This window comes from Trichechus manatus, unplaced genomic scaffold (genome assembly GCF_000243295.1).
Source record: "Trichechus manatus latirostris isolate Lorelei unplaced genomic scaffold, TriManLat1.0 scaffold00035, whole genome shotgun sequence".
Taxonomy (NCBI): Eukaryota; Metazoa; Chordata; class Mammalia; order Sirenia; family Trichechidae; genus Trichechus; species Trichechus manatus.
The window spans coordinates 15,405,644-15,417,492 of NW_004443971.1; the positions used below are offsets into that span (position 1 = coordinate 15,405,644).

The following is an 11,849-nucleotide window of genomic DNA, read 5'->3' on the forward strand; positions in this document are numbered from 1 at the left end:
TTTGAGGTGGGTGGACCCACAGCTGACCTCTGCTTCTACTCTGCCTGGTGACGTCACCATAGCCAGAGGCCCTGCTTTCCAAAATCTCCCCTTCACCCAAGACTCTACCTCATGGCTCTGTATCACAGACTAACTCTAGGTAGCTGGTTGGGTGAGAGTCAGTGGTAAGGGAGGTTATTAACAGTTAGGGATTGGTTAGAGACTGAACCAAGAAACGGTTTATTAAAGAGAGAAGGGAAAACAACTGTAGACTGTGAATTATGGATTGTGTATAGTTTTTGGATAAAATGAGAGGTCAGTCTGGCCATTCTGTGTTTGCATAGGCTGACCAAGGGTAGTAAAACAATTCTAGTTGCTCTGGATTCTTTCAGAGAGCCTTGAGAGTTTAGCTGTGGAGCACAGGAGACGGTCTCTTTGTGACGTCTGCCAGTGTCCTTCCACAGGCTCCTCTACCTTAGGCCAAGGTGGCACCATTTCTCTCATTAGCCTTTCTCCCTGGCTCCCCCCATATGTGCCATCCCCTTTGGCAGAGTTGGTCCACCCTAGCCCTTGCTTTCCCAGGGGGAGCCCAAGCTGTCTGCCCAGATGAAGGCTGTTTCGGCTGAGTGCCTGGGTCCCCCACTGGACATCTCCACGAAGAACATCACCAAGTCCCTGGCCTCCCTTGTCGAGATCAAAGAGGATGCAGTGGGCTTCTCAATCCGAGACTCCTACTACCGGGACAAGGTCTCCCGCACCATCAGCCTGCCCACCAGAGGCAGCACCTTGTAAGGAGAGGGAGCCAGGGACGGGGGTCTGGTCGGGCAGGGAGTTGGGTCTGGGCCTCACTGGACCCTTCTCTTCCAGCCCCCGGCAATCTCGCGGCACGGAGACGTCCCCTCTGACCCGCAGGAAGTCCTATGACCGAGGGCAGCCCATTAGGTAAGAGAGTGTTCTAGAACCAGCACCAGGATCTCTGCTGGTGTAGTCTTTGGGTGGATCAACTGCCGGGATGTCCCACTCTGTGGATCATGATGTACACTTTATAGTCTAGGCCAGTTTGCACAAGTCATTCGGCTTCTCCCCTGTAATCCCTTCCCCACCCTCTCAGGAGTGGTCTTCGGTAACAAAATCTCCATAAGGCACCTTGAACTGAGCGGCCAAACCAGTTACTAAACACTATTTGCTTATGCGCGCTCAATGTAGGCGGCTTTGTGGTGACTTGGATGGTCTTTGTACTGATGTGTGTCAGTCCTTTCGTATGACCTTAGGTCATTGGAGGCTCTTGCTCTTTTTAAGGCCTTGTCATGTGAGAGGAGTATAGAAGTTCAAAGAAAAAACAGAGAGATCAATGCAGAGTGGCGGGGAAGTCTCCATCTGGTCAGCCAGCATGAAACCAGGCCCCACAGAGCCTCTGCACATCATGGGATACCTCTTAGGGTCATCTGGTTCATGCACCTCATTTTCAAAGCAGTGTGGTGGACTCCCCCAGGTCACACAGTAAATTGTGGGAAGGCAGGGGCTTAAGAAGGTCTCTTGTTACCTTCCTCAGTAGAAGACAGAAGGAGGGTTTGCTCGAGCTCCCAGCCCTCCTCCTCACCAAAGCATGGGTGGATGGCAGAGGTGGCCTTTGGTGGGGTGATGATGCAGGGATATCTGTCTGCTCAGGACCTTACAGACCATCTCACTTCACCCATGAATGGAGAGAACATACTTAAGCTGTAGTCTGAGGGATTTATACCCAACTGACCCATCTGTCAGTCTGTTGTACTTGTGGCAGCTTGAATGTGGCTATGATGCTGGATGCTGTTCTACTGGTATATCAAATACCAGCAGGGTCACCCATGGTAGACAGGTTTCAGCACAGCTGCCAAACTAAGGCTGGGAAGAAAGTCGTGGCGATCTACTTGCATAGATTAGCCCGTGAAAACCCTATGGATCACAACAGAATATTGTCCGATTTAGTGACGGAAGATGAGCCCCCTTGGTTGGAAGGCATTTAAAATACACAGTGGCCACAGCAATGGACTCAAACCTAACAATGAAATCATAAAAATGGTACAGGACCAGGCAATGTCTCACTCTGTTATACGCAAGGTCAGCGTGAGTCAGAGCCGACTGGATGGCAACAAGCAATGCGATCACTTCCCAAAGGGAGGGAGGATTCAGGCTGAGCTACTGACAACTTTCCAAAGAGAGAGATCTTGGGGACTTGGAAGAGGGTGGTGTACCGAGGTCCTAGACTTTGCCCTGGAGAGGTTAAGAGCCGCATCTGTGAGGTTAAGTGGGGGTTGGTTCCAGGATTATTGCACAGCAGGCCCTGCCCCGTGGGCCAGGCTTTACAACCGAGACGGAAGATGGTGCTGGAAGCACAGCCCCAGCGTGGGCCTGTGGGCAGGGAGATGTGGTTGCTAACAGATGCTGCCCTCTGTCCCGACTCCCCAGGTCCACAGATGTGGGATTCACGCCCCCCTCATCCCCTCCCACTCGGCCCCGCAACGACCGCAATGTCTTCTCTCGTCTCACCAGTAATCAGAGCCAGGGGTCGGCGCTGGACAAGTAAGAGCCAGGGCTGACGGCAAGTCGGGGAGGGTGCAAAAGAGGACCAATAGCCTGTGGTCTGGTCCTTGTCTGAGGCAGGGCTGGGGCAGACAGACACCAGCCACGCTGTTCAGGCGCCCTCTCCTGGCGCCTCTGCCCTTTCTGTACTGAGCATGCTGGGACCTAAGGAGAGGGCAAGAAGGTAGTCACTGCATTTGGCGACAGGGTAGTGAGGTGTTGATGGCTGTACAGGCCGGGCACAAGAGGGCCTCCCCCAGGACTGCCCCTTTAATCCCCCTCAGCTGATTCACTGGGGTGTCTGAAGCCCCTTCGTTCAGTTCATCCACTCCCCTTCCCCACCACAAATGCTTCAAACAAGACCCCAGTGGCCCTTAGGAACTGTCCCAGCAGGTACAGCTCAGCCTATACCTGCAGCTAGTGTTGTAAAACTACAATTAAAAATGGTATGAGTTATGTTAACAGCAACCCCTGCATTCAGCCATGACTTACAAATCAGCCACGAGACAGTGATTATCTTCCCCATTTTACATATGAGAGAATGAGCCTCACAGCGGGGCTTCTGACTCCAGCCAGCATTGTTTTCCTACAGTGGGAAAGTGGGGGGACCCCACCCTCCATGCCTTCCTCTCTGTGCTCCCCCAAATGGTTGGATGCCCCCGGCCTCTCAGGCCCTCTGCACTGAATGAGCCATCCTCCCACTGGGAGGACCCCAGATGCCTCCCTTAAAAGCTTCTCTATACTAGGAGTGATGCTTCTGTGTCCTTCACGGGAACCCCAGACTGGAAAGTGCTTTTCGTTGTTTACACCTGGTGCCTGACATCAGCCCCTCCCACTTCCCCACAAAAATGCCCCTTTCTGCATTGAAATAGTGCTCAACGAATGCTGGGCTCAGGGGTCAGAGTCCAGTAGACCAGACACCCTCCTTCCCCAAGCCTATCTCAGCTCAGGATCCCATGGCAGGTGTGGACCAAGCCTGGCTGACCCCCACCTAGGGTGCCCTGCCTTTCCAGTCTAGAGGTCCCTTGCAGAAAGATTGGGGTGGGACTCTGCCCACCACAGCCTGGTGGTCTGGCAGAGGCCCTGCTGGTGCCGGGCAGGTGGGACAGCAGGGCCTCGGGCCTGTCTGGTGGCCCAGACTTGGAGCCCTGCATGGTGTAGAGCCAGCTTCTAAACACAGTCCCGGGGCTCTCTGGGTATAGTGGGCTTGGAAAATAAGTACACTCACTGGACAAAGCCAGCTTCCAGGGAGGGGCAGGAGCAGGCATGGCTTCCTTTGGCCTTGGGCAGGTACGGCCTTGTGCGGTTAGGGCAGGGGCCCCGGCTTGTGCGATGGGGCAGCCGGAGAGCTTGGAACCGGGATCCGTCTCCCCAGAGTGTGGGGCTGGCATGCCCGTGTCTCCCCACGGCCCCCTCCTCACTCCCTATTAGCTGCGGGACCCCCTGGTGGCCCGCTCCAGGGGGCGTCTCCCAGCTCCCAGGCCAGCCTGCCTGCCCTCCTTCCTGCTCTCCCTAGCGCCCTGTTCTTCCGCCTCACTCCGCTCCCCTGGAAGAGAATAACCTGTCCTCTGACCTTCAATGCTGCTGCTGCCTCTGCTGTCCCTGTGTGTGTTTTCCTCTCTCCCCCTAATCCAGCTAATTTTCTGCCCTTCCCAGGTCTGATGACAGCGACTCCTCTTTGTCGGAGGTCCTGAGGTACACAGAATGTCTCTCCTGTTTGGTCCCCAGCTCTGACTCTCTGTATCACTCTCTGCCTCTCGCTGCCCCCACCCCCACCCCCGCCTGCACACCGCGTCCTCAGCATGCCGCCCCCTGCCCGCCCTCGGCTCTCCTGTGACCTGTTCCGGCCCCATGGTTCCTTCTGTCAGGGTTGCCACATGGCCTCTCACCACCAGGCCTGGCTGGAGCTGGGGGCTTGGGGAGGGGCGTGTAGTTGCTTGTCACAGGCCCTGTTCTCTTCTCCCCTGTCACCTGGGTTGGGAGGGGCCCAGCATGTGAAGCAGGGGTCAGCTGGGCTGAGCCCTGCTGAGGGACAGGAGATCTGGAGAAAGACCTGGGGGGCCGTGGGGACCCGCCGGGGCTGGCGCTCGTTTGAGGGGCTTCGGTGACTCTGCTCAGGATCCTTGTGTCATGCTCAAGTCATGCCACTAGGGGGAGCTCTTCAGACTCTGGTTCTGTGAGGGGCACCTGGGAGAAAGTGCCCCCTGTCCACACCTCTCGGCACACAGGTGCATGGATGGGTACCTTCTCCCCGCCCCGCCTCCACCCAGCTTGTGGGATGACCAGCCCAGAGGCCTCCCCAGCCTACCCAGCACCCACCATAATGGGGAGCAAGTCTCTGGACCTGGTGGGCATGAGCCCCTGACAAACAAAAGGCCGCTCTCAGGCTGAGAGCTGCCTCCGGCTCACCCAGTGTGCTCTCTGGCCCCCTTGCCCCCAGCCCTGGTGTTAATGTTTCTGATACCCTCCTGCGGGTAGCAAGGCTCCACCCCATGAGATGCTAGCCGGCCTACCCGCCTCTCTTGTCTGAGGGAGAGTTAGCCTCTTATATACTTTTATATACTTTCCACAGCAGTCCTGGGCTTCTTCCCAGCGACATAGCTAGACCCGAGCTAGTGTCAGAAGTGGGGAGCTGGGGCAGTTTGAGTAGCTGTTCAAAGCTGGAGGAGCAGAGGTGTTCATGTGTACGTGACACCTGGCTGGCAGCTGATGTCTGACTGCCATCCTCACGGGGAGGCCTGACTGAACCCTGGGGGCTGGGCGAGAGCACTGTGGGCTGGACACTGGTAATTTCACATACCTTCGGCCACCCATCGGGCAGCGTTCTCTTTGGACAAGGACTAGAACGTATTTTTAGTCCTGCACATAACCCAGTCAGGGACTCATCCAAAAAGGCCCTCCTCACTGAGAAACAAACATTCATCCCAGGGCCTCCAGCAGACTGGTGTAGCCACATTCCCTCTCCTAGAGTGCTCATGGGGAGCCCCAGAGGGGCCCCAAACATCCATAACCCAAAGCTGTGTGGGGGTCCCTAAAGAGATTACCCCTTTGTAAATGATAGTTACAGGTCTGACCATTGCTGATCCAGAGGGGCCTGTGGGTAGGGGTGTGTGAGGTGTGTGAGTCTCTGTGCTTGGGGGTTGCCAGCCTCAGAGGCAGTCACTGGCAAATGGGTGTACTGGGATGGGGCACTCAGGGGTGACAGCCTGAGCCTTCTTCCCTCTCTGTTTAACTAAAGCAGCATGGAAGAGCTGGCTGGATGGGAGCTGCAGGAGCAATTCCAGCATGTGGAGCTCTGCCCCTGCCCAGTGGGCCTTGGGAGCCTTTCTGTCTCAGGGTCTGGGTCAGGCAGGCCTCAGATGGGAACTCCCTGTAGGCAGGGCCATGCTGGCCTAGCACAGGGCTTGGCGCCCTGGAAGCACTCAGGATAGCCATCAGAAGGGTGCTGTTCAAGGCAGGCCCTCCCGCTCTGTGCAGCGTATTCCAGGCTCTCAGTCCTTGGTGGAGTTTGGCTGGAGTCTCCTTCATTAGTCCCCAGGCCCTGCTCTGTCCTGTCCCCCTCACCCATGTGCCTTACTCAGCCTGGTGTGGTCTCCCTGGCTGATGAGTGCCCCCTTTCTCCTCTTTCCTGGGAAGGGGCATCATCACCCCTGTTGGAGGAGCCAAGGGTGCGCGGACGGCCCCGCTGCAGTGTGTCTCCATGGCCGAGGGCCACACCAAGCCCATCCTCTGCCTGGACGCCACGGATGAGCTACTTTTCACAGGCTCCAAAGGTGAGTGGAAGCCAGACAGGGAGGACTAGGGGCTTCCACACATCACGGTGTCTTTTCCCAGAATGGGCTCTGAAGAAGATGAGAACATAGAGCCCTAGGAGTTGAAGATGTGAGGGTCTGCTTGCCCTCTACCCTTGTGTCTCTTGCCTCTGGACTGAGCCTCTCCTCGTAACTGACCCTGGTGGCTCTGCCCAGCGCTTCTTTCAAACTGTATCAGCAGCTCCAGGAAGCTTCTCAGATGCCCCACCCGTGTTTGGTCACGCCAGCCCCCCAACACCACCACATCCCCTGCCGTGCACCCCCGCACTTGCATCTGTGTAATTCTGTGACCTCGGCAGCAGGACTCCACAACATCATGATTTACTTGATCACAGCAACAAAGTCAGAGAAATGTTCAGCAGCAAGGATGATTCTGTAGTTGGCATGTAAATAGAAACACAAACATCTGTATCCATGGTGGGCGGGGGCAGAGTTGTCCATCTAGGTGTGATTGATTGATTCCAAGTTTTTCCTATAAGATCTTCTTGCTCCTTGGTCATTCGTCTCATGAGCTATGAGCATTTGCAGGAATAGGCACCAAATGCTTAGGGGTTTTCTTTTAGCACAGAACACCTTGGCAATGCTCACGGAATGTTGGTGCTTGTAGAAGTTTGCTTGGGAAACCTGGTCTCGAGTTCTGACCAGCTGCTCTCCTACATTTTTCATGAGCACATGCACACGGGTGAGCATGCGTGGTCACATGTTTCTCTTCCTCAGACCAGGAGCTCCTTCCTCTGCATCCCCTCGACCACCTCCCCCCAACCTTGACAGTCCCCGATGCAGGCAGCATGCATGACATGGCTGATGTCACCACCCTCCTCTGACTCCCTCCCTGTGTCTTGCAGACCGAAGCTGTAAGATGTGGAACTTGGTGACGGGGCAGGAGATCGTGGCTCTAAAGGGCCACCCCAACAATGTGGTATCCATCAAATACTGCAGCCACTCGGGGCTGGTGTTCTCCGTGTCCACCTCCTACATCAAGGTGTGGGACATCCGGGACTCGGCCAAGTGCATCCGCACCCTCACGTAAGTACTCCACTGGCCTGGCACGGTGGCGGCCAGAGCAGGCTAGTTACGTGCAAATGCGTCCCCAAAGTCCTGGTGACCCCCTAAGCACAGCCCGGCTACATGGGCGCAAAGGCCCTCACAGACCCCTGGATTTGGCTAGACTCTGAGGGACCAGGCGAGATCCCCTGGGCTGGAGACAGTGTCTGGGGCAGCAGCTTGGGGGAGCCTTTGGGCGTTTTCATTGGCCTGCCTGGTCCCCACCTTCATCCCAGTCCCCCAACCCTGCCCCCTGAGGTTTGCTGGATATTGACTTTTGAGTCCAAAAGAGGAGTTGGGGAAACGGGGTGAGAACGGTAGGGGGCATTGGCCTCTAAAGCTGTGTTGGCCACCTGCCCCCATGAGTGAGCCCCTCAGATATGGCCCTGGTCCCTGGCAGACGCATGGGAAACAGAACTAAGACAAGGGGCCGTGGAAAATGAAATCGCTCCTTAGCAAAAGTCACGCTTAGTCCTTAAGTTTACATTGTAAGCTACAAACTGCTATTTGATTTGCTTTGTAAAGAAGAGGTAAACAGAATGGGTATTATCACCTCTTTGTACAGATGAGGAAACAGAGACTCAGAGAGGTTAAATGAGCTCCACAAGATCTAGGTTTAGACCCAGCCTTAGTGTTACAACCTTTCCACACCAGTGCTCTAGGTGATGGACAGGGCAGGTATAGGGACTTGGCTTTTGCTGGGGGTGGAATGGAGCTCTCCCCTTGGTCCCATCTTTGTTGGACCAGAAACTTCTGGAAGCTGTTGCTTCTCTCCATCAGTCAGAGAAGGCCTCCTGGCAGAAGTGGGTTATGAGGGCTGGGCCTGAGTGAGGTTTTTCTTTTTTTCTTGTGGTAAAAATATATATAAAAACTGGCAATTCAACCATTTTTATGTGTACAATTCCTGGACAATAATTATGTTCCTCATGTCATACAATCATCATCACTATTTATTTCCAAGTATTTTCATTACTCTTAACACCAACTCAGTACCCCTTAAGCAGTAACTCTCCATTTCCCTCCCTCCAGCCCCTAGTAACGACTAATACACTTCAGTCTCTCTGCATTTGCCTATTCTAGATATTTCATGTAAGTGGGATCATATTTGATCTTTTGTGATCCTTTTGTATCTGACTTATTTCAGTCAGCGTAATGTTTTCAAGGTTCATGCATGTCATGACAGTTATCAGAAGTTCATTTCTTTTTTTTGTTTCATTTCTTTTTATGGTTGAGTAATATCCCATTGCATATATGTACCACATTTTGTTTATCCATTCATCTGTTGATGGACGCTTGCATTGTTTCCACTGTTTGGCTGTCATGAATAATACTGCAGTGAACATTAGTATACAGCTATCTGTTTGAATCCCTGTTTTCAAGTCTTTGGGGCATATACCTAGGAGTAGAATTGCTGGATCATGTGGTAGTGCTATGTTTAACTTTTTGAGGAACTGCCAAACTGTTTTCCAAAGCAGCTGCACTGTTTTACATTCACACCAGCAATGTATGAGGGTTCCAGTTTCTTCACATCCCCACTAACACTTGTTATTATCCATCTTTTTATTATCGCCCTAATGGGGGTGAAGTGGTATCTCTTTGTGGTTTTGATTTGCATTTTCCCAATGACTAGTGACACTGAACATGTTTTCATGTGCTTATTGGCCATTTGTATATCTTCTTTGGTGAAATATCTTTGAAGTCCTTTGCTCATTTTTTTGATTGGGTAATTTGTCTTTTTGTTGTTGAGTTCTGGTTACTAAGCCCTTACCACGTAGATACGTGTATGTGGTTCCCAAATATTTTCTCTCATTCTTTAGGCTGTCTCTTCACTTTCTTGATGAAGTCCTTTAATGCACATAAGTCTTTAATTTTGATAAAGTCCAATTCATCTGTTTTGTCTTCTGTTGCTCATGCTTTTGGTGTCATATCCAAGAATTCATTGTTGAAAACTAGGTCCTAAAGCATTACCCCTGTTTTGTTTTAAGATTTTAGTTCTTCCATTTAGGTCATTGATCCATTTTGAGTTAATTTTTATATGTGGTGTGAGGTCTGAGTCTAACTTCATTCTTTTCCATGTGGAGATCCAGTTACTCCAGAACCATTTATTGAAGAGACTATTCTTTTTTCATTGAATGGACTTGGCACCCTTGTCGAAAATCAACTGGCCATAGCTGAGTGAGGGTTTATTGGCTTCCTGGCCCATTTGGACGGGCTGTCTTGATAGCTGGCCTTGCCTCTCTTCCTCCTGGGTAGGTCCTCAGGCCAGGTGATCTCGGGTGACGCCTGTGCCGCCACAACCACCCGCGCCATCACCAGTGCTCAAGGGGAGCACCAGATCAACCAGATTGCCCTCAGCCCCTCCGGCACCATGCTGTACGCCGCCTCAGGCAACGCTGTCCGTGTCTGGGAGCTCAGCAGGTCAGTGAGATGCCTCAGGGCAGGTGCTGAGGCCTCAGCTTGCCATGACCCACGCCAGAGGGGGGTAGGATGTCAGCTGCTCCTCCATTCTCCTTTCCCCCATGAGGCTGAGCTGTGCCCCTCATCTGAGACCCGTGGGATACCAAGAAGTTCATGTCTAAGTTTTTGAGCTTGCCTTGATGGGGAGGGAGAGTACCCTGGCCGAGCCTATTTGTTCCAGGGAAGACCCTCTACTCTGACCCAGGGTCCCCTCTGACCCATTGGCCCCTGGCTGGGCCTCTCCCCACTGCAGGTTCCAGCCGATCGGCAAGCTGACTGGCCACATTGGCCCCGTGATGTGCCTCACGGTCAGCCAGACCTCCAGCCACCATGACCTTGTGGTGACCGGCTCCAAGGACCACTATGTTAAGGTACCTGTGGCCGCCCTCAGCTCCAGGCAGGGCTGAGGACTGTTCTGTGCTTCCTCCTCATGCTCACCCACTTTTTCCCTCTGTTGCCTTGAGGAGTTCTCATGAAAATCAATGAGGCTTCTGGGAATTTATGCCAAAAAACCTCTCCAAAGAAGGCAAGAGGGTGTGTACAGAAAGTTATAGATTGCAGCGTTACTTTGTAAATGATGAAAAATTAGAGACATCTAAATGTCTAAGGATAGAATAACAGTAAAGTAAATTCTGGAAAATCCACTGAATGGAATGTGATGCAACTATCAAAGTGATAAATATGAAAACCAAAGGTAAAGCATGAAAACAATGCTCATTTTATTTGCCCCCCAATTAAGCCATTGAGGAATGTGTGGACATGGTCAGAAGCTGGAACATAACTAACTAACCAGTTGCTATGGAGTCCATTCCGTGGGTGTCAGAGTAGAACTGTGCTCCACAGGATTTTCAGTAGCTGATTTTTCTGAAGTAGGTCACCAGGCCTTTCTTTCCTGGCACTTCTGGGTAGACTCAGACCTCCAACCCTTCAGTTAACAGCTGATCATGTTAATCGTTTGCACTGCCCAGGGCCTCCAGAAGCTGGAAAAACAGCATCAAAAAAGAGAACGGTGGGGTGGTTTGATTACAGATAAATATTTTCCTTTTATTTAAAGTACAAGTAATATATTATTTATTAAAAAATGAAAAAGAATTTTAAAGGGAAGTTGATGCCCCAAAACCGCCTTTGTCCATAGCTGCTTCATGTCTAGCTGCGGGGTCTCCCAGTAATCAGCTGATCTACTCCTTGCATTCATTTAAGTCAGTCTCCCCACCACTCCCCAGCCCCAGTCCCTACGGGAAGGGTCAAGACCCCAGCCTTCAGAGTCCCTAGTCCCTAGGAACAAGCAAAGGAGCCCGGGTAGTGCAGTGGTTAAGAGCTCAGCTGCTAACCAGAAAGTCAGCAGGTCGAAACCACCAGCCAGCCGTTCAAAGACCTGGCGATGTGTTTGCATAAAGATTCCAGCCTCGGAAACCCTAGGGGGCAGTTCTGCTCTGTACTGTAAAGTCGCTATGATGACAGCACACAGCGCAGCAAAGGAAGCAGTCCTGCTGCCTGGGGGCAGCCCTCACCTGCTGGGGAAGCTCCAGCTCTGGGCCTGCCGGCTGGCCTCCCACACACAGCAGTGGTGGTGCTGTGTCGGAGCCGATGGGCTGACCCTGGCTCTCGCCTCCTCCCTGCGAGCTCTCCCTACCTGTACCTCCTCCCTGCAGATGTTCGAGCTGGGCGAGGGTGTGACGGGCACCGTGGGCCCCACCCACAACTTTGAGCCCCCACACTATGACGGCATCGAGTGTCTTGCCATCCAGGGAGACATCCTGTTCAGTGGCTCCCGAGATAACGGCATCAAGAAGTGGGACCTGGAGCAGCAGGAGCTCATCCAGGTGGGCTGGGGGTGGATTCCTCCCACCCTGCTTCCCTAGCCCAGGCAGGGCCTTGGGACCGACGGTCTTGGGCTCTGCAGCCCAGGCAGGTGTTTCAGAGCTCCCAGCCTGCCTGTTCTCTCCCCTCCTCCCCCTGCCTGTTCTCTCCCCTCCTCCCCCTGCCTGTTCTCTCCCC

General features: G+C 53.2%; 1 protein-coding gene across 1 annotated transcript in view; it reads left to right on the top strand.

Moving 5' to 3' along the window:
- The window catches only part of KIF21B (kinesin family member 21B), a 50,409-nt gene that overhangs the window by 36,421 nt on the left and 2,139 nt on the right, over window positions 1–11,849 (top strand). Inside the window, exons 25-31 of the mRNA XM_023730347.1 lie at window positions 562–767; window positions 847–921; window positions 6,175–6,311; window positions 7,196–7,376; window positions 9,648–9,812; window positions 10,105–10,222; window positions 11,504–11,674. Of these exons, the coding sequence (XP_023586115.1) occupies window positions 562–767; window positions 847–921; window positions 6,175–6,311; window positions 7,196–7,376; window positions 9,648–9,812; window positions 10,105–10,222; window positions 11,504–11,674 (1,053 nt within the window). The remainder of the gene's footprint in view (window positions 1–561; window positions 768–846; window positions 922–6,174; window positions 6,312–7,195; window positions 7,377–9,647; window positions 9,813–10,104; window positions 10,223–11,503; window positions 11,675–11,849) is intronic.